At 44.8% G+C, this 22445-nt stretch overlaps 1 protein-coding gene across 1 annotated transcript in view; it reads right to left on the bottom strand.

Annotated features, from left to right (window-relative positions):
• Positions 1 to 22445, bottom strand: part of DPYD (dihydropyrimidine dehydrogenase) — a 1751827-nt gene that overhangs the window by 880079 nt on the left and 849303 nt on the right. The window contains exons 11-12 of the mRNA XM_063941496.1: positions 6087 to 6271; positions 2937 to 3152 (exon numbers count right to left, since the gene is read on the bottom strand). Coding sequence (XP_063797566.1) covers positions 2937 to 3152; positions 6087 to 6271 — 401 coding nt within the window. The remainder of the gene's footprint in view (positions 1 to 2936; positions 3153 to 6086; positions 6272 to 22445) is intronic.

A 22445-nucleotide genomic window follows, 5' to 3' on the forward strand; every position in this document is an offset into this window, starting at 1 on the left:
TTTTCACGTTGTCAATATGGGTATAGTGTGTAGAATTTTGAGGGAAAAAATTAATTTATTCAATTGTAGACTAAGGCTGTTACATAACAAAATGTGGAAAAAGTTAAGCACTGTGAATACTTTCCGGATGCACTGTATATAAAGAAGAAAAACTCCAAAGCACAAAAAAACAGAAATTGTTGCAGCTGTATAAGAACAAAGTCACAAATTTCTGTGATATAATAATGATTGTGAATTTAGTATGGTACCCTAGGATGACCAGCTGGCATCAGATGAAATGATCCCATCCATTGCACTGTGTCAGGTAAGATGTGCTCACTGGATACAATATGTGTAATAAATAGATTTTATTTTTATATGGTCAATATTGTGCTTTTTTATTGAGATTCTTTTCTTAATACAAAACATATTTTACAATGAGGAATGGTTCACCACATTAACCAAATGTGACCCTAGAACAGAGAGGCCACATACTTCACTTACAGTAGCTAGAGGAAAGATGTCAGCAATTGTATACCTTGATACAAAGGACTGTAACGCGATGATGACAACTTAGTTACAGTCAGTGGAACCCTGGCATAGAAGATTTGGTCACCTTGGATACACCAGTGTTTAAAAACTACAGAATGGGATGGTCACAGGAATGTCAGTGACTAATGCAGAGAAATCTGTATGTGAGATCAGCATATTAGGAAAACAGATTTGATTGCAGATTACTAGAGGCTTCTAGCGAGTCAAGACCCTGAGATCTTATAATGGTGGAGAATATCTCAACAGAGAGGAGAAATTGCTCTGAAGACAATAGACATTTGGAGTCCTGACCAAAATGCTATCAGTGACCGAGCAACCTGTACACTAATGGAAAAAGTAAGATGTATGCTGAAGGATGCAAACAGTGTTGGTGGAAGCTGTGTCCACAGCAGTTTATTTCAAGATCTTTTATCATACAGTTACCCTAAAGGACATAACACCTACTGAAGTGTGGTCAAAGAGGAAACTCAAAGTAAAGCATCTCAAACTTTTTGGATGTAATGCCTATGTCCGTATGCCAAAAAAAATAAGACATACACTAGATTCAAAATCAGTAAAGTGCATCATGCTTGGCTATTGCCATGAAAGCAAAGACTACAGATGATGGAATCCAAATACCAAAAAGCTAGTCAAGTCTAGAGATGACAACTTAACTGACAATTTTTCCCTTCAAAAGCATTAACAACATTGTTTTTTAAAATGTATTTTATTTAATAAAGTTGAAAAGGTATTTTTTTTTAATATTTAAACATTATATTATGCACATCTGCAGAACGGATCTCTTTGTCAAAAACGGGGGGACAGGGTGGGACGGCGCAGTTGCATGAAATCTGACCATGCCAGTTAAGTGGTTAAAAGAAACAGCACAAATAATAAAAAAAAAGCTGGAGGTTGAAGTGCAGAACAAGTATGTGTCATTGGATATGTCAGCTGCTGAAGATATATCGGAGTCAGAAACTCAGCGTGAAAGTTCAACGACAGAGGAGGTCTTTTGCAAAATCAAATATTGGCAAATAGCTAAGAGGTCTAATAAAGAATTTGCAGACATCTGATTTGTGTGAATGGAAATCCAAGATAGGCAAAGACTTTGAAATATTTAAAAAATCACAAATATGACAAGCATGAAGAATTATGTTAGTGACAGCAAGTTCATGAGTCAAGAAACTGTTGTTATGGCCCATGCTGTCAGTAAAGGAACTTTTACTAATGTATCTTCGAAGAAGGCCAAGCTAAAGTCACGTAACCTGTTAATGCTTTTTCATGTGTTTAACCCTATTTGTTTTACAGGTCGCTACAGAGTAGCTGAACTTATATTTTGTTAACATGTAGAAGCTTGTATCAAGGAGGGTGCTGAAAGAGGAGTGTGATATTGCGCTGACTCCAGTCTTCCTATTCCCCAGCAAGTTTTCCGCCATATCCCAAGATGACTGCTGAGATCTCTACTTAGCATGTACAGGGGTTATCATGTTTATTTAGTGTTACAGACTGTGCAGTCACATGGTGGGGGACAGAATTCTCCTATTTAGTTCAAAAGAGACCTGCGATTACATGCAATCTACAAGATTTTCTCCAGTGCTCCTGCACCGCTACCTACATACACTTCCTGACTGCTGAGCTGTATGAAACCCCACTCCACTCAGTCTACAGTACATACTATCACCAGTGTACATGTTACAGTGAGTATGGTTGTAAATGCTATCAATAAACCAGCACGAGTGGTTTAGTAACTGGGTTGTTCACAGTTTGAGCCATCCACTGGTGTGTGCCTAAATATCTCTGCAGTATAAACGCCTGCACATACATCTATTCCAACAAGGCCATGGCAATGAGACCAGAGTGTGCAGCAATATAGGAAAGGATCAAAATTGAAGGCAGGAGTCAATACTAGAAGTGAAATGAAACATAAATATGAAAAAGATACAACAAACTACAGAGGCAGAAATAACAGACTGATGGGAACAAAACAGAACCTATTATGAGCCCAATTGCAGGGCTGCCAAAGTGGATTTTGTACATGCAGTTGTGGAAAACTATCTAAAGTAAGTTGGTACTAAACTTTATTATTTCCAACTTTCCATTTACAATTCACAAAAGATCATGGAAACTCTCTTGTTTACCTACACTTGAGGCAAGTGTTACCACTAAAAATAAAAATACTTCAGCAGTGAACATCCCCAGCTCTCCCCAGGTTAGATGCCCTTACAGTTGACCTATTGGATACATAAATCTTTAGTTGTATGGCCAGCTTTAGACTTTTATTTTTGCCATGTACAAATATTCTACTTTGGTTTAGTATGATCATTGTTGTAGCCTGTGTTCGTCATATTCCTTTTTAATAATCTTTTAGATGTATGTTATTTGTTCATAAACAAAAAAAAGAATTTTTATAAAAATATACAGCTTACCTTTTCCAAGGAAAATGTTTTTGTTAGAGCAAAGCCCCAACCTGCTTCAAAGGCTCTGCGGATCATTGGGGCACTTGTAGTTGGTGGGGCACTTGCAAGTCCAAAAGGATTTAGAAATTTCAATCCAGCCATTTCTACACTGATATTAACTGTTTCAATTGGTGTGTAGAACAATGGCAGTTCTGGCTTCTCAGCTACAGACTCTCCATGTAAGTCCTGTTCATAAGAACAACTATTATTCATACCACTGAATGTAAAGCCTGATATTGCTAAAACATGACTAATATTACTGGGTTAATTGTCTATAAAAATCTGATCAAACGTTTGGTGCAATTGCATGAAGTTTCTAAAATCTATGTATAAGATAGCTTCTGCCACTGGGGAGCAATAATTAATTATCATAATTGACATTCACCTCACTGGATTGTTCACACTAAGAAATCTGCAAAAAGTCATTAAACTTTATCTAAGGCTAAATTAGTACTTCCACATTTCTCTGAACAAAAAAAATAAGGTGTATGCATTTGTCTGAGCTGCAAGTATATTACAGAACTGTAACATTATGAACAAGTCCATGATAATAATAGAAATATACTATATTAGATCTTTATCAGTGGCCTATATACAGTATACTGTTCCTTTTGGTTTCTCCATCTATATTTGTAAAGCGATGGCTTAACAGAGTAAGGTGGGGGGGGGGGGTCTATGTGCCATCTCCATGTACACCCCTGCCAGTGCATGTCCCAAGTAGATTCTAGTACTGTGCCAGAGCCTATGCACATTTGATAATCTCTGGGGAAATGGCGCAGGTGACATTTTTCCTATGATTTCTGTACTTTGCATGTGCAGATCTTCAGGGAAATGGTGCCATTTTACCGATGATTTCTGCAATACCAATGGGAGGAGAGGTAAGTTTCATGAATGGGTGCAGAGTGGGCCCCCTAAACCTATAGGCTCGTGTGCAGTGCACATTTTGCACCCATTATTGGTATGCCCATTTCAAAAATTAATATAATCAGGGATGTGCTGTGAGGTAAAGGGCTCAGGAGGCACTGGCTAGTACCAGAGTCATATTACATGCAATATAATTTTTATGAACCAAAGGTTTCATGTGGGCATTATACAAAGGTGTAACAGTATATACTGCTGGAAATTTGCTAAGTTATGATCGGAGATATGCGGAAAAGATAGGCACTGCCTCACCTGTCAGACTTTTTACTCCAGAGTTTTGGCTATATAAATGATTATGTCACACCTGAGGGCTGAGGCTGACCTGGGGAGGCCTCAGGCGTAGGGGCTGGTGTGCACGTAAACCTGGGTGGCAGTATGGGATTCCTGGACATGCAGGGAACCTGACGCCCGAACGCGTGACCAAGATGACAATGTAGTAAAAGTTAAGTTCTTTATTAAGCACACAGTTCACTTAATCACAACAGCAGTCAGATGTAAGAATCAATGCTAAGCAATTGGTATTCACAATATACTGTATGCTCAGCAATTGGTATTCACAGTATACTGTAAGTCTAGCAGCACAGTTCCTCAGATGCGGGGATAATAAGTATGCTGTTTAGTATGGAAAGAACTCGATATGGCACAGTCTTGGAAGACTCTGAGATGGTAAGTCCATAGAGATAACAGCTAACCACCTACTGATGAGATGAACTGATACTGACCAGAAGATGACTCACTGGAAGCTGGAGTTGGTGACGGAGCACCGAGGTAGGCTGAGATCTGGAGGACTGCCGAGGATGCTGGGTAAAACTGACACAGATGGGAACACCACTGATGAATGGAAGCGATGTAAGAACACCACAAACAACTGGAAGTGATGTAGGAACACCGCTGACAACTGGAGATGGTGTAGAAACACTGCTGGTAACCAAAGGCAATGTGGAAGCACCGATGATAGCTAGAAACGATGTGAGCATACTGCTGAGAGCTGGAGACAGTGATGGAACACTGCTGGTAACAGAAGGCAATGTGGAAACACCGCTGGAGTCAGGCAGCACCGCAGGATGGAAACTGGTGCAGGTCTCTTTAAATGGAGCAAGGTCACAGGAGCTGGAATACTTGGAGACAGCAAGCAGGAACAACCACAGAATGCAGAGACATCCAACACTGGGTTAGACAACCATAGCAATGACAACAGGGAGCCTTGGTTCAGGATACTTATACCTGCTGGGAAGCAGGTATTGGCTGAGTAATCAGAGAGGATTCTGTGTACAATGGATTGGCTGTAGAGAGTCATGTGACTAGGCCAAACATGGCTGCTCCCATGTTTTGTTCTGTAGGGAAAAGTCCATTTGTAAACAACATGTGGAAACTTATAATGATGGTGGCAGAGGCCGCGGAGAACAGGAGATGCCATCCACTGGAACAGAAGGGACATGCTGAATAGCTGTCATGGCAGCTCTGACAGGATCGCTGAGGAGAGACTGTGGAGATGCCGTGTAGCAAGCTGCACGCAGACAGTGCAGATGGAGTCCAGGCTTGGAGCACAGAGACAGTCTCAGAAGGCACTTGGATGGTAGGTAAGTGTGTTTAGTCACACGGATTGTGACAGATTAGAATAATACAAAGAAGATATTTCTAATATATTATTTGTATTTTTATATACTTTATATAGTGTATACGTTAATATGACAGGAAAGGCCTGCCTCACCTCACAGCACATCACTGAATATAAAAGGATTTCTGTTCTACTATACATACGCAAACCAGCTAGCACATTCCAAGTCAGTGCTGTAACATTACAGTATGTTATGGGATGGGGCCAACATTATGTTTAGGGGGTGGGGCCACCAGCTCTGGGAAATAGAGCACTGCCGGGTGGCTCTGCCGTAGCGCTATTAGCAGCAGGGTGCCATATGCCCTGTGCAACGGCACCGCCTTCACACCCTTAGTTATGGTCCTGTTCTCAGTAAAAAAAAGCAGAATGAAAAGATGGTCAGATTGCGAAGGTTAATTTCTATCATAACAAAAAATATTTTTATCATCATGATAAGCAGCACATAATGATTAATAGGCTTGGGTATGTTGGTTATACTTTTCAGTAACTACCTTAATTTTATACAAGTAATAACTGTTTTAGTGTAATATCGTGAGGAATGCTCTGTACTGTATGAAACATGATTAAGAACATTGTCATACCTGTATAAATTTGTGAATGTACCAAGATGCTTGTTTACCATCATTAACGGACTCAACAGTAGTATTAGCCAATCCAGCAATGTCACCTCCAGCATATACTCCTGGTTCACTGGTTTGCATGGTCTCTGTGTCAACATCCGGTAAACCCCATTTGTTAAACTTGAGTGGTTTCATAGCATCAATAACTGGAAAACAAATATACATAATGTAACAGAGTGTAGGGTGTGGACAGAGTTGTATGGTTGAACAGTTTGCAGTGAATTGTCAATGAAATTACCTATTGTTGGGACAAGATGTTCAATTAATTAGTTAATATTAAAATATGACCAATTAAATTAGTCCTTCCTAGCACATAGGTCTGTCATTCAATTTTTACCCACCTAGAATGCCTTTGAGCTTTCTTCCAGCAAACCCACAGTTAATGGAATGTTAATTAATCTCTGATAGAGTTTTAGGAAATCAAAATAACATCTGATCAACTGGAGACCTCAAAGCCCATTGTCCTTATATTTCTCTCCAATGCAGAACAAGTGGTCATTTTAGCATACCTGCATCAATTGGCCAGAAGGCCCCAGGCCAGTACATTTCCAGTCTACTGTATTTTCTTGAGTAAAGTAATTATAGAATTAGCAAATGGGTGCAATAACAGTGTGGATGCACACACACACAAAATATGTCCTGATGGACGCTCTGTGATGAATGCGGAGGCCAATTTTTAGCCCCAGACTGACTCTGGGTGTGCACTATTACAATCTGCCATGTAAGGACCACACACTTAGGAGAGGTGTAACAGTTCACTAAGTGTTTTCAATTTAAATTAGAAAAATATATACTTTTTTTATCTACAAAGTATTTCAGACTTTTTCTGCCACTTATTGAGAACCCAAGACTCTGCACACTTGACTATGGGCCTGATTCATAAAGGACTGCAGCAGCTTTACATTTGCAGTCCTTAGCAATGCAAATGCAGGAGGAGGTGTATACCACCTCCTCCCTGCATTTGTGATGCGATCACATCTCATCTGCGATGGCAGGCTGAATAAGCTTCAGCTTTCTCAGCCTTGACACCGCAGGGTGGCTTCCGAGGCCAAGGTAACAAAACTGCATCTCACGACGCAGTCCTTGGTCTTGCCACTCCCGTAAAACGGGTGTGCCACGCCCCCATTTTCCCGAACATCAGCTGCCCCTGTCCCACCCTTCGAATACCTCTGTCTGCCAATCAGGCAGAGGTGTTCGCATACCTGCACATGTGGAGAATGGGTCCTGCGCAAGAACCTAACATCAGGGAAATGCAGTAAGGATCGCTTGTGCCTCCTAAGAGTCATGCATGTGCATATCATCCAAGAGATAAACCTTACAACTCCAAGTTGCTATTAGGCATTGGAATATCACTCTCCAGAGAAATTTTGATATAAATATAACGGCGATAGGTGCATTTCTATCACTGCGATACAGGGTGATCGAAAATCACCTCTGTTGTCATATTATGTTAAATAGAACTGTTACAGCAAAACTGTTTTCAGCTATATATAAAATTATATACACTATATAAAAGAAGTATTATTACTTGTAATTGCACTTTTGGGGTTATTTATAACATATTTTTCTTATGCAGTTTGTTCTTTATGATTTCCCTTTTCCCCAGGATACTACATATTGGTTTTTCAAAATGTAAATGAGAAAACATATTTGTAACTAGGTTCAGGACAAGTGGTTTTAAAGGACATCAAAGAAAACTAATCAGTGTATTTAATCCACCCAAGCGAATTGCTGAATACATATCCTATGCCCTTGACAGAAGGGTAAGAGATTATACCTTTCAAAATAAGATGCATTAAAATGCAGATACCATACATATGAACTATGAAGTGCTGTATATACCTGTTTTCTATTAATTTTTAAAATTGTACTTTATGCATCTGAAAATGTGTGTATCCAAAAATCCACGTACTTGTAACATTTGATTTATACTACCTTTTTACAGTATTACATATTAGTAATATAACATACAGTTGTACTGTATGTGAAAATTTAGACGTTCTTCCTTGGTCAAACTACAGTATATGTATCACTGAATCGCTAAATGCAAAATGATCACATCCTCTGCATTACACAAACAAGAAATATTTATGTACATTATCATTCAAAATTCTTATTCTTTTCTAAGCTCTTACAGGCAGCACTCTCCTCCCTTATGTTCTTCCCTAGCGCACTTAGGGGGTCATTCCGAGTTGATCGCTTGCTACTTTTAGCAGCCGTGCAAACGCATAGTCGCCGCCCACAGGGTAGTGTATTTTCGCTTTGCAAGTGTGCGAACGCGTGTGCAGCCGAGTGGGCCGAAAAAGTTTTTTGCAGTTTCTGAGTAGCTCTGGACTTACTCAGCCCTTGCGATCACTTCAGTCTTTTTGGTCCTGGAATTGACGTCAGACTCCCACCCTGCAAACGCCTGGAAACGCCTGCGTTTTTCCAAACACTCCCTGAAAAAGGTCAGTTGACACCCATAAACGCCCTCTTCCTGTCAATCTCCTAGCGATCATCTGTGCAAATGGATTCTTCGTTAAATCCATCGCCCAGCAACGATCCACTTTGTACCCGTACGAAGTGTGTGCGCATTGCGGTGCATACGCATGCGCAGTAGTAACCTGTTCGCTTCACTGCGAAAATAGGCAGCGAGCGATCAACTCGGAATGACCCCCTTAATGATACCAGTTTCCAGATCCCTTTTCTCTTTCTCCTCTTTATTTATTCCAATTCTGTGTGCGGAAACGGACACCATCTACAGGTGGTATAAGTTCCCAGAACCCTGCTCCTTCTTATGGGAAGGAGGTCAAGGTTGTGAAGAGGAATCCATTTAAATCTCCGCTCAGCACTCTCAGTGGTATATTTACTAAAGTGTGTGTTTATAGAAGTGGAGATGTTGCCCATAGCAACCAATCGGATTCTACTTATTTATCTAGCACCTTCTAGAATATAATCGTTAGAATCTGATTGATTACTATGGGCAACATCTCCATATCTATAAACCCGCACTTTAGTAAATTATATATACCCTCAATAAAAGTACAGTAGTTGTCTGGCTTTTCTAGAGCAGCTGTTTCTACAGTACTGAGGTGCTCAAGAAATACAGTATGATATCCGTCACTGTAACTCACAGCGAGATGGATACCTTTAAAGAATGGTGTGTGTGTGTGAATGTGTGTTTGCACGTGCGTGGAGGGTGTGTGGAGGGGGTGATGGTGTATAATAATCGGGCATTGCCGGTAGCAGCGTGACACGCAGTGACGTCTAACTTGGTCGGGAGCGCGCATACTAAGTGTTTCCAGACAGAAGATTTACGGACCATTTACCCATTTGACCTAGTGGTTGTGTACATTTGTTTCCTTCTTTATTGGACTGAGAATACTGTCCCTAGAAACCAGGGAATGCACCACAGCAAATACGAGAACATTATCTATAATAATACAATGCCTCTAAGGGATTCAATGAAAGATTAAGTTTTATATTACTACGTATTAGTGGAACATATTTCAGGTCCAAATTTACCAAGTGTTTAGCACACAGATTGGTTCTGCTGTCATCTCTCGTCATTGTGTGCAAACATTATGCGCCCTGACGTTCATAGCAATAAATTCTGTACTATTCATATAGAAGACAAACTAATAAAATCATAAATATTTAAGATATTATGATTACTTTTTCTTCTGCCCTACCAACAAAAAAAATACTAGGGTCATCTGCATAATAAAAACAGAATTATTTTCTAAATTAAAATCTCTATGCAAGAGGCTATCTTGTTTTCAGCTTTTTTTGTGTGTGGGTTGTGGTATGGGATCAGTAGATTAGAATGACATACTTATGTTAATAGGCATGAGCAGGGCTAGTAGTGGGTTTTGTATTATATAATTAACTGTAATTTATTAAATATATTTTACCCTGTTTTTCCATTCTCCCAATAAAAAGGAATAAATTGACCTTTAACCGAGAAATGTGTTAATGTTCATAAGGAGAAAATTATAGCATCAATTTTTGGCCATTAAATAGAACCAGTACAGAACCCAGGCATGTATCTGAATAAATGCAAGGGTGCTTGCATGCAGATTTGTGTATGATCCTGCGTGATGAACCGGGAGCAACCGCACAGAAATAAATACATGTCTGGCTCTGAATTCAAATAAATCATCAAGATGTACAAAAGGCCAGAACATATTTTATTTATCAGAAGTCACACAGTGATTGCTAATGTACATATATAACCTAACATAAAGACAAACGCACAGCCATCCTATCAACATACAGTATTAATATATTAAAGTATTGACCCTCACTCTACAGCGCTGCTATGGAAACAGAGGCTCATTGTTCAACACTACTCATTCATATAAGTCCTGCTTAATAGTGTTCTTGGACAAAAACCCAGTGTATATGCAAAGTAATAAATATAAATCACTGTGCATAAAGGTATCAATCTACTTGACTGTGCCATTAATTATCCTAGATTTCTGAGAGTTGGCAAATCCTTAAAATATGTTCCACTGGGGCCCAGAAAGGAAAAATGGAAACTCCTCCAACACTTTATAGAACACTTCGGCTCAGAACTTGTTCAAGCTTTTTGGATTGTGTACACCAAGCAAGAGGTCAAATCAGAGTGGCATGGAAATCTGTAATAACACGGAGCTGACTCCGAGTCATGTGCTGGAAGCCTGATACACTATCTTATGCTAATGTGAATAGCCATTCAATTAATACAGGAGCCAGTGCACCTGCAAGTGGAAACCTGTGCCACCCATTCATTTTACACTGACCCCTGCAACTGTTATCATTAGTATCTGCAATTGCATCAGGTAAAAGATCTGTCACAGACAGGCTTCCATTCCCTGTACCCATGACTCTTAATCGCAAAGAGGTTTTGATACAGGTGCATGACACTTCCACAAAACTCTCATGTCACAAGTCAGAGCAGTTACATGCACTCGTATTTATTTTTCACCACCTAGTTGATGCTCTGAAATGTCCTACTGTATGTGATGTAAAGACAGATTTGGGCAGGTTTGACTCAGAACAGGACAGACTTAAGATAAGATGCATAAACTTGCATCTGCGCACGCACTATGGGGGTGATTCCGAGTTGTTCGCTCGCTAGCTGCTTTTAGCAGCATTGCACACGCTAAGCCGCCGCCCTCTGGGAGTGTATCTTAGCTTAGCAGAATTGTGAACGAAAGATTCGCAGAATAGCAAAAACAAATTTCCTTAGCAGTTTCTGAGTAGCTCGAGACTTACTCACAAATAGTGATCAGTTCAGTCAGTTTCTTTCCTGGTTTGACGTCACACACACGCCCAGCATCCAACCAGCCACTCCCCCGTTTCTCCAGACACTCCCGCGTTTTTCCCTGGCACGCCTGCGTTTTTCCGCACACTCCCAGAAAACGCCCAGTTTCCGCCCAGAAACACCCACTTCCTTTCAATCACACTACGACCACTTCAACAAGGAAAAATCTTCGTTCGGGCGTGAGTAAATCTACTAAGTTTTGTGTTAAAATACTAACCGCATGCGCACTGCGAACCATGCGCATGCACATTTTTGTCTTAATCGCTCCGTTGCGAAAATCGGCAACGAGCGAACAACTCGGAATGACCCCCTATATGCAAAACACGCCATTTGCATCTGTGAACAGAGATCAGTGTGACTGATCCAATGCAGATATTTGTCTGTACTGCACCCCTCTATCCATGTGCTGGATTAAATAGCTGTAACCATTACCAGGAACATACATGCACCAGCCTTGTGCTCACTGTCATATTTATAATGGGTGCATACGGGCCCCCGGGGTGCAGGGGAGCCTACAACGCACTCCCTGCACCCATTTTTTTCAATACTCATACTCTGGAGTCCCTTGTTGGCAGCAGCAGCGCTGCAGTGATCACCAGGAAAATGGAGAGGCGGACATTTTGCCAGTGTTTCGTGAGTGTTTCAGACGGAAATCACTGGGAAAATGCCACCGCGCCATTATACTGGAGATCTGCGCATGCGCACTAGACTCTGGGACAGTGCTAGCATCCCCTAGTGACCCAAGTGCCCAGAATATACAGCACAGTCAGCTAGAGAAGAGGGGGCCCAGATGGAGTCTGCCCTGCTTAGGCTTGGTACAAGAGCTCTGAAATCAGACATATTGCTGCTTATTTACAATTCAGCATAGCCCTTATTTCTGACTACACAACCTCGCCAAACTAAGTGTACGTGCGAATGCCTCTCACTGCCCCCAATTACACCCATTCTTTCACAAGTAAAGATGCAACTTTACTTGTACACCCAGCTAAAAAGCATGTGCAGTGCTAAGAAACCCTGCAAGATTCATCCTCCTACTACTTAACCAGTGGCGTCAGTACGGGGGTGCCGGCAGAGCCGGCCCTAACCAATATGATGCCCTAGGCAAGATTTTGGCTGGTGCCCCCTAGATCCGCCACTATTTCTGCCTCTGACCCTGCCCCCCTTTCCCAGCACCATCACCCCTTTCCCAGCACCATCACCCCTCACCCATAGAAGTCCTCATTTTGGTGTTCCTGCCCCCTATATTTTAACTAGGAACATTACACATTTGGCACACAGTCCAAAAAGGGGCGTGTTCTTGCTGGGAAGGGGCATGGCCACACAATAGTGCCCCCAATTGAAATTATGCCACTCAGTAGTGCAACTTTATTCACACACATAAATCCCCCTACACATATGCCAAACATTACTGCACCAACCAGCCCACCCGCACACAGCACTCACATGGCCGCTAAAACTGACCTCTGCCTCTGATTGGATACAGATGTGTCCTCATACATATTTGCCTCAATATGCCATGCAGCAGGAGATGGCTGGCAGGAGTCAGCTGGCAGCTCTGCTAACGTTGGCCGCCTTTTTTTATGAAAAAGCATCTTATTTGCATTGCTATGTGGCTAGAATGCACAAGCAGCTTAAAAATGATATGCGGTATGCATATATTGTGTGTGTGACTGTATCTGCATACAAATCACTACATTACAGTGAATTCCAGTAATACAATGTAACGTAGCATTTCATATGCAGATACAGCCGCAGTCACAAACAGAATATAGGCATGCTGCATATTATTTTAATCAGCAGAAGCTGCTTGTGCCCCATGGCAAACCAAATGCCCTAGACATTTGCCTAGTTTGCCTATGCCTAAGGCCAGCTCCGGGTGCCATCTCCTCCTCATTGACAGGAGCTTGGTGCTGCACTGTAACATTACGTGCAGCACTTGGCTCCTGTCACAGTGTAGGAGCTGGCACTGCAGGCAGACCGTCTTCGTGGGTATCCCAGCCTCTTTGGGACCCCTAGAGTGATGAATACAGGGGTCGGCCCATGATGCCATGCCTCCTTCCTATGTAGGGGTGCATGGGGTATTTCCCCCGCACAGGGTGTCACCAAGCTTAGTGTACATAACCCCCAATATGTCAAACATATGTCTTTCCACTTTAAACTAGTGAAGAGCGGATTCGGTTTTACTCGGTTCTCAAAACGGCATCTTATTGGCTATCCACAACACGTGACATCCGTGAGCCAATAAGATGCTGTTTTGAGAACCGAGTAAAACCGAATCCGCTCATCACTACTTTAAACAAATCAGCTGCAGAAATGATAAAATCCAAATGGTGCAAGTTTAACAGATTGTCAGCATTATATTCTGCTCCGTAACATACTGTAACTGATAAAGCTACCATACTAGAGATGTTCTGTGTAATAGGCGTGGCTATTGGGTGGGGTGGGGCTTAGGGAGAAAATGTTGCCTGCTCCAGTTATTTAAATAAAGCTCTATGTTTCTGAGTGAAGTCAAGCATTACACCACTTATCCTTACAACCTGATTCCATTCAGCAGTTCCATACAGATCATTACACATTGTAATTAATAATTATTAAATTGGAAAACACTAACTTTGGAAAAATAGAGTATTTATTAAATCCTTTTTTATTCCAGCCAGATATATCAACAATGACATATCAGCAATGAAGAAATGACAGCCAGAAGAAGTAGTTTTGCTGTGTCAGTGGTGAAGTCAAACATACCACACATTTTTGAGAGATTATATAAATATATATATATATATATATATATATATATATATATATCATACTTGCCTACCAGACCATCTCTATGAGGGAGAAAATGCTCTGTTCCTGGACTTTCCTGGTAATGTATGATTGCCATCACCTGTGGTGAGCTAGTTAATGGATAAGAAAGGTGTTTCACCACAGGTGATGGCAATCATACATTACCAGGAAAGTCCAGAAACAGAGCATTTTCTCCCTCATGGAGAGGGTCAGGTAGGCAAGTATGATATATATACGTACACACTCTTACTCTTCGTATGTACTCTTAGATAAATGTTCCATTGCTATTAAGGGCTTCAAATTCTACCTCAGGAGCATCCTGTTCGGAAGGTTACTAGCACTGTTCAGAAGAAAGATTTTTCTCCCATTCACAATTAAATTACGTAAGTACAAATAAATGTAATAAATCAATCGCAAACACCCTTATTTACTACCATCTTATGACATAATCTAGGCTGTTTCTCCACTCCAGGAACTTGGAAAAAAGCAGTACAATTCTAGAGACACCGTGTACAGTGCTGGTGGCAAACACAGAAATTGCTAGGCAACTAAGTAATGACATCTGGCTAAAAAAAAACGGGGGGAAAAAACATACAGTATGCTTTTAATGCCTCTTTAATGTACAGTACATGGCTGTCTATTTCTCTTTTAAAAGCAGGAAGTTCCATGTAAAGCAAACACTCACAGCTTACCTCTTTCAACAAAAAAAACATTTGTTAATGTACAATTGAAATTTCCCTTAACGCTAAACTGACATCTGGAACATTGCTGATCACTAGATATTCAGTTAGGAAGCAAATTATGAATTTACATTACACATCTACATTCTTTGAGATGTTTAACTTGTGCACATTGCTGCAGTATATTATACACTTGTTTTGCTACCTTAGTTATCTCTGACACTTTCTCATACTGTAGTTTACCATCTTTTTGGCATAACACCATGTAGATTAGAGATGAACAGGCTTAGTTTTCTGAAAACTGAGACCACCCAAACTTCCGGGATCGGAGGGAATTTGGCACCGGCTTGGGTTTTCCCACCTTCCTTAGATTCCAAAATGAGGCACCTACCCGGCATCGGATCTCACGATTCTATATAAGTCCCTATCATGGTGACCTTGGCGACATTACACTGGACTGCCAGAGGGGTTTGTTGGATATCAGGCATTCAATTAAGCCTGGAGAAGTGATAAAGTGATAAAGCAGTGATAGTGGAAGGTAATAACGTATCATCCACCAAACTCCTGTCATTTTTCAAAACCGTAATGATCAGTTGGTGTGTTATCACCTTCCACTTATCACTGCTTTATCACTTCTCCATGCTTAATACATCTGTCCAACTGTTTGATTGCACCCAGATGTCCCTTACTAAGTTATTGTCTTTTAGTGCTGACCAAGCTGGTTTTGATTTGTAGGCAGTTAGCAAAGCATTGTTCACTTTATAGTGCAGGAAGTTACTGTGAGGATACAGATTCTCTGATCACTCAGGTGAACAGTTTAGTAAAGTGGCAACTGCCCTTTATTGTAAATATACACACACAGGGGGTAATTCCAAGTTGATCGCAGCAGGAATTTAGTTAGCAATTGGGCAAAACCATGTGCACTGCAGGGGAGGCAGATTTGTAGAGAGAGCTAGATTTGGGTGGGTTATTTTATTTCTGTGCAGGGTAAATACTGGCTGCTTTATTTTTACACTGCAAATTAGATTGCAGATTGAACACACCCCACCCAAATCTAACTCTTTCTGCACATGTTAAATCTGCCTCCCCTGCAGTGCACATGGTTTGCCCAATTGCTAACTAAATTCCTGCTGCGATCAACTTGGAATTACCCCCACAGTCCCCACAGTAGTTTAGAATTTCCGATGCCTGCGATCTCCTGCTGTTACTCGCTGGCCATGGTTCTGTGTCCCCTGGTCTGGGATATCAGCTCACACAGTGTCCTTCGCCACGGATTCTCGCCACTGACGGCACCGCAATGCCTAGTCAGTGTCTGCACTTCAGAAGCACATGTATGACAGCATTTAACAGCTGTATTACAGTTACTGACAGTTGTCCTGGACTCTGACCACTCCCATCAGTGTCAGTGATGTCACCCTGAGGGTTTCTGATACCTACTGAGCATGTCAGAGAGTGAGACATTCAGTGGGATTTTATATAACATAATGCACTGGGCCTATAACGTATTTGAATATTATTTGTAATGCAAGACTTTTTGTAAATGAAGACAGGTGGACATAAACTCCCTATCGCCAGATGGATGTCCTCCTCCCAGTGTAAAGCAAACCAATAACAATAACGATAATGAAATAACACAGAGGCTTGCATAAGGGGAAAGGAAGGTCAGCTTTATCTATTTTATCTAATTAAAGTATTTGTTTATTCATTTCATCTAATTAAACTAATGGAAAAATCATGCAAGATCACTAACTGCCACTCCATATACTGCACTTCAAAAATAGGAGGCGACCAGCCCAATGACACAACATGAGGCCCACCTGGCCCGGTGGTGCCTCTGACCCCAGTAGAGTAGAATCAGCCTAAGCCATATATTGGAGGGGAGAACATCTCAAGCTAAGGAGACTGCAACCATTCTTTCCTGCCACAACCAAAGCTGACACCAAGCAAATAAACAAACCATTACAGATGACCAGGAAGATATCCCTAAAATGGCTGCTGCAGCACACTCTGGACTGGCCCTGAAATCCCTCTAACTGCTTCCCTCCTATAGGCTAACTGCCCTCACCCCATAACACTACCGCACAACAAAAGCATTAACCATTTCATGCCTGGAGTCAGACACTCCTTCGCTTGGGCGTTTAGTTAACTCCCTGCATATAAAATGCACTCCGTCCTAATTTGGAGAACGGGAACATAAATGCATTCAATGTATACAGGAAAAACCTAATATTGCTTGTTTGTACAGATGCGTCCTCATAAATTATTGTTGTAGTCACACCAAAAAAAAACTCCCATTGTGCAAGGTCACATGCGACTCTGCTAGCGCTGGACAACTTTTTTGCATCTTTTTACCCAAAAATGTGGATCTCCTCGTGTGTCCTAGTCACATCGCATTTTCGGATAAGAAAAGACACCCGGCTCTAGCCGAGTCTCACAGGACCTGGCGGCTCACTCGTGTTAATGTCTCACGCCACATGGCGTATTGAGGTTAGCTGTAAGAGCACAAATCTGTGTTATGGCCATCATCCAATGTTGAACGTAGCCGCTCCATTCAAAGGGTCTGTACACATGCAGCAGCCGGAAGGATGTGATTGCATGGTGACTGACAGGCGACAGGCATCCAGGGACAGCGATGTGGAGCTGTGGGGCATATCATGGCCATTTTCGGGGGCCAGCTTATGACATCACCTGTGTTTCCTGCATGTAGAAACATGGCAGTGGTGCCCCTGCATTTGCAGCCAGGCTACATAGGCAGGGGTCAACCTCTGTTCAATGCGATCACATTGAGGGGCGGCCCCCAGCATGTGAGTATATGGTCACAGATTTTGCTCTTGCAACTCTGAATAGCCCCCAATATCCATAGAAACCGGAAAAAAACAAGACCCATTAACAGGAATGTAAAAGCATCTGGTGGTGCAGCGGTTTCTTTTCTTAACAATACATTATTAAATGGAGTGAACAGATGATTATGCCATAACAAAAGACCCTCATATTTAGGTTTACCATACTATACCTTTAAACCAGGATGCTCATGAATTACACAGGTTCTGTAGCTGGCTGACATCAAGCCTGCATTTCACTTGGTTTTAAGCAGCCACAGAAACTGTGTTATTCATAAGTGTCCTGGTTATAAGGAATAGTATGGTAAGCCTACAAGTGATATTTGCTTAGCAAATTTACATACATTCAGTAATTTCAGCCTTTGAATGCTTTTTTCTGCATATGGAGAACGAATTGACAGAATAGGAGAGGAGTGGGTTAAACCTCAGCTAGTCTGGGGGGCAGGACGGTAAGGCATTATGGGAGTTTTAGGGTTAGCCAATAGGAATGAATGTTGGGGGTAGGTGGAAAGGGTTCTTAAGCCTGGTGAAGGGGCTGGGTCAGCCTCTTCTGCTTTTGTCATAGTGAGGGTGAGTGCTGTTCCCCCCTTGGTCTCCTTGCTGTGCAGTGTGCTTTATTGCTGGAAGTGTGACTTATTAGTTGCTGCTTCTGTGACAGTGTGCTCTATACTCTTCCTCCTCTGTCTCCATTACCTGGGAATAGCTTGTGGCTCTGCCAAAATGCCCCATCCCCGCTGCTCCTCTGGTCCCCCTGCCCACTCTTCGGATACAGCTCCTGCTCGGGAGCCGGCGTCCGGCGCCCTGGGCCTGAGCGATTTGCACACGGCCGGGGCTGAGTCTCCTAGTGCTGCTGCGGGCGCCCGTCCACGGGCGTGCGCGGAGGCGCGTGCGTCCGGCCCATCACCGGCTAGGCCGCGGGCACCGGGGGATCCCTCCAGCGCGGCGGCTGGCGGGGGACAGGGCGGCGGCCGGCGGCAATCGAGATCTGGCAGCCGGCGGGGGGGAGCCGGCCGGGGTGCCCGCTGGTGTAATTTCCCCGCCGGCTACTGCGGCGCGGGGACGCGTGCGTACCCTGCGCCCTCCACTGCTGAGAGTCACCGGCGGCTCCCCAGAGAATGAGGGGACTGCTCCTAGGGATGGGGCCAGTGGCTCTTACACTGGCCGTCCCTTAAGCCGTGGGGCTGCTGGACACCCTGGGCGCTCTCCACGCTCTAGTGGGGGGGGCTCCCGGGGGCCTTTGGTGTCGACACGAGACCAGAGGGGGGGGTGATGCCTGGAGGCGGGGGGAAGCGAGTTCTCCCGGTGGGGGGAGCCAGTGGGGGCCGGGACGGCACTATGGCTCGTGGTGCATCGCAGGAGAGAACGGGGGTTTTTAGGGCGGCTAACGTCAGTCCCAGGCGGGGCCGGCCTGGGCGGCGGGGAGACGCGGTTGGAGACATCCCTGCTGTGGACCCGGGGATCGGGGGGACCACTGGAGCTACGGCTGTGGCTCCGGATCCCTCCGCCGTTGCGGCGGCGATGTCGGCTATGACGACGGCGTTCGCGACGTTTTTGTCGACTTTGTCCCCGGGTGGCGTTTCCGGAGTTCCCGCTTTGGTCGACGCAGCCGTTCTCCTGAGTGCTTCGGGCCCCGCCATGGCGCAGTTTCTACAGGCATGTCGCAGTCTGGGCTCCGCCGCTGCGTTGCTGGGTAGCGCTACACCTTCGCCCGCAGGGGCGTTTGCTTTCATTCCCACTGGGGGGGCTTCGGCTCCGATGGCGGTTGTCCCTTCTTTTTCAGGTGCGGATCCGGATGGCGATCAGGACGAGGAGCCAGTGGTGGCCGACGTTTCGCCTTCCGGAAGCGGGCCTGCCAGTGAGTGGGACGCCGATACAGTTGCTCTGTCGCTGGCGTCCTCTTCTACCTCGCACAGCAGTACATCAAGTAGATCTTCTTCCTCTTCTTCGTCGTGCCAGTCTACGGTTAGTGGCACCGCAAAGGCTAGGAAGAGGGCTATCAAGTACGTGCGGCGTGAGGCGCGGCACCGGGATAAGCGGTCTCGGAAGAGTAGTAGTAGTTCACGTCGGGAAAGGAGGAGGCTTAATTAGCCGGGCGTGGTTCGCTGCGAGTACACGGCGGTCTTGCGAGGGTTGCGTAAGAGTTGCAGGAAGAAGATTAGAAAGGGGGAATACGTCGACCTTTTTACTTTGACGAAAGACTCCAAGAGGGATGGTAAAGAAGCACTTGCGAAGGGCGGTATTGGGGCGAAGGCCTTCCGCTCGTATGACAACTGGTTGGCGGGTTTCTGTGTCTTCGCGGCGTGCTACTTGGAGGATCGCTCTGATGAACACATGAACGTCATCAGGTATATCCACCTCGTACATGACATGCAGCGTCAGTCTAAGGACGATTCGTGGCTGCATTATGACAAGCACGATTGCCTGCACATCATTAACTTCGGATGCAAAGATGTGGAGGTTTGGCTTCAGGTCACGCGAGCGCAGGATATGAAGATGGTGGCTAAAGGGGCGGCTGTGGTGCAGGCCGCGGCAGCGGGTCAGTTTTGGCCCGCGGTTGAGGCTCTGCCGCACTCCCCTTGGACCACGGCCCGTTCTCCGCAGCAGGTGCTGGCGAAGGGGAAGTGTTTTGCGTTCAACAATTCCACGTGCTCCCTCGGGCAACGGTGTCGTTTTCGCCACCTTTGCTTACGATGTAACGGATCCCACCTTGCTTCCAATTGCTTCCGCGGGGGGCGACCGGGTGCCAAGGCGGCCGCAGGCCCAGCCGGAAAATCAGCTCGGGGGCTTGCCGCTAGTTAGGGCGCCGACCCCGGTGCGTTTGGGGGCCATGCTGAAATGGTTGGGGTGGTACCCAAACACCGGCGACGCAAAATTTCTGCGGGAGGGTTTTGCGTCGGGTTTTCGTTTACCAGTGGTGGGGGAGGTTTTGGTTCGGGCCGCCAGGAATCTGCAGTCTGCTCGGAATTTCCCCGAAGTGCTTCGGGAAAAGGTGGAGCAGGAGGTTCGCCTGGGGAGGATGGCGGGCCCCTTTGCGCTTCCGCCTGTCTAAGATTTGGTTATTTCCCCGGTGGGGGTCGTGCCCAAAAAGGCTCCGGGTAATTTCCGGCTCATTCAACATTTGTGTTATCCATCTGGGTCCTCGGTGAACGATGCAATTTCGCCGTAATTTTGTTCGGTGGTATATCAGTCCTTTGAGGATGCTTTGGACATGGTTCTGGGCTGTGGCCCCGGGGCCCTCATGGCTAAACTGGATGTTGAATCGGCTTTTCGTTTGCTCCCTTTGCACCCGGAGTCGTTTCGATTCATGGGTTTCCGCGTCGGGGAGGAATACTTTGTAGACAAGTGTTTGCCTATGGTGTGTTCCGTTTCGTGTGCCTTTTTCGAAAAAGTTCAGCACCTTTTTACATTGGTGTGTGGAGTTTTCTTGCGGAGGTAGCGGGATTGCACATTACCTGGATGACTTTTTAAGCGTGGGGCCCGCGGGTTCTCCTCGCTGTGGTTTCCTGCTATTTTCGCTGAGTGCCTTGTTGGGGCATTTTGGCGTCCCTGTGGCCGAGGACAAGACAGAGGGGCCCCTCTCCTGTTTGTCCTTTTTAGGTATCGAGATCGATACGGTCGCAGGGGCTTGCCGGCTGCCCCAGGACAAGGTTGCGAAGCTTCGGAAGTCCATTGCGCATAGCTCGGAGTGGCGTAAGGTCACGTTGCGGGAGGCTCAGTCCCTACTAGGCCTGTTGAACTTTGCCTGTCGGGTGATTCCCATGGGCAGGGTTTTCTGTCGGAAGTTGGAACGGTCCACGGCTGGGGTGTCCAGGCCGCACCATTTTGTCCGTTTCTCAGCTGAGATTAGGCGGGACCTCGCTATGTGGGTTTTCGTTTCTGGCGGATTTCAATGGTGTGCTGATCTGGATGGCCCCGCTCGTTGACAGTTTCGACCTGCAGTTGTTTACGGATGCGGCGGGCTCGTCGGGGTTCGGTTGTTATCTAGACGGGGCTTGGTGTGCGGCCTCATGGCCCGAGTCTTGGTTGCGGGAGGGGCTGACCGGCGACTTGGTGTTGCTGGAGCTTTTTTCCATCATGGTGGCCTTGGAGGTTTGGGGTGAGCGCCTTTGGGATCGCAGTATTCTCTTCCGCTGTGATAACTTAGGGTCATGCATGCAGTTAACAACCAAAGAGCTACGGCCCTCCGGGTCCTTCGGGTATTGTCGCGGCCCGTGCTGACTTGTATGCGCTGCAATATTCTGTTTCGGGCTCAACTCGTCCCCGGGGTTGATAATGGGATCGCCGATGCTTTGACCAGGGGGCAGTGGGATAGGTTCCATTTGCTGGCCCCAGAGGCTGATTCGGCGGGTTTGCCCTGCCCTTCTTATGTTTGGCAGGTCATCATGGCGGATTGGAAGGGCTAGCAGAGCTGTCTTTGGCTCCGTCCACTCTCGCTGGATACCGTCGGGCCTGGAAGGAGTGGGAAGACTTTTCCCGTGACCAAGGGCCTAGAGGTAAGAGGGGTCAGAGCCTGTGATTAGACTTCATTTGGCATCTCTTCGTAACGGGGAGATCGAGGGCCGTGGTGTCTCGATCCCTCGCCGGGATATCCTTTTATTCTAAATAGAAGGGTATGCCGGATTTTACGAAGGGATTCCTGTTGGCAAAGGCGCTTAGAGGTTGGGCGCGCTTGGCACCGGTCCCTCCTGATGGTCGGCACCCTATTTATGCGTCCCTGCTTTCTTCC

Source organism: Pseudophryne corroboree, chromosome 9 (assembly GCF_028390025.1).
Source record: "Pseudophryne corroboree isolate aPseCor3 chromosome 9, aPseCor3.hap2, whole genome shotgun sequence".
Lineage (NCBI taxonomy): Eukaryota > Metazoa > Chordata > Amphibia > Anura > Myobatrachidae > Pseudophryne > Pseudophryne corroboree.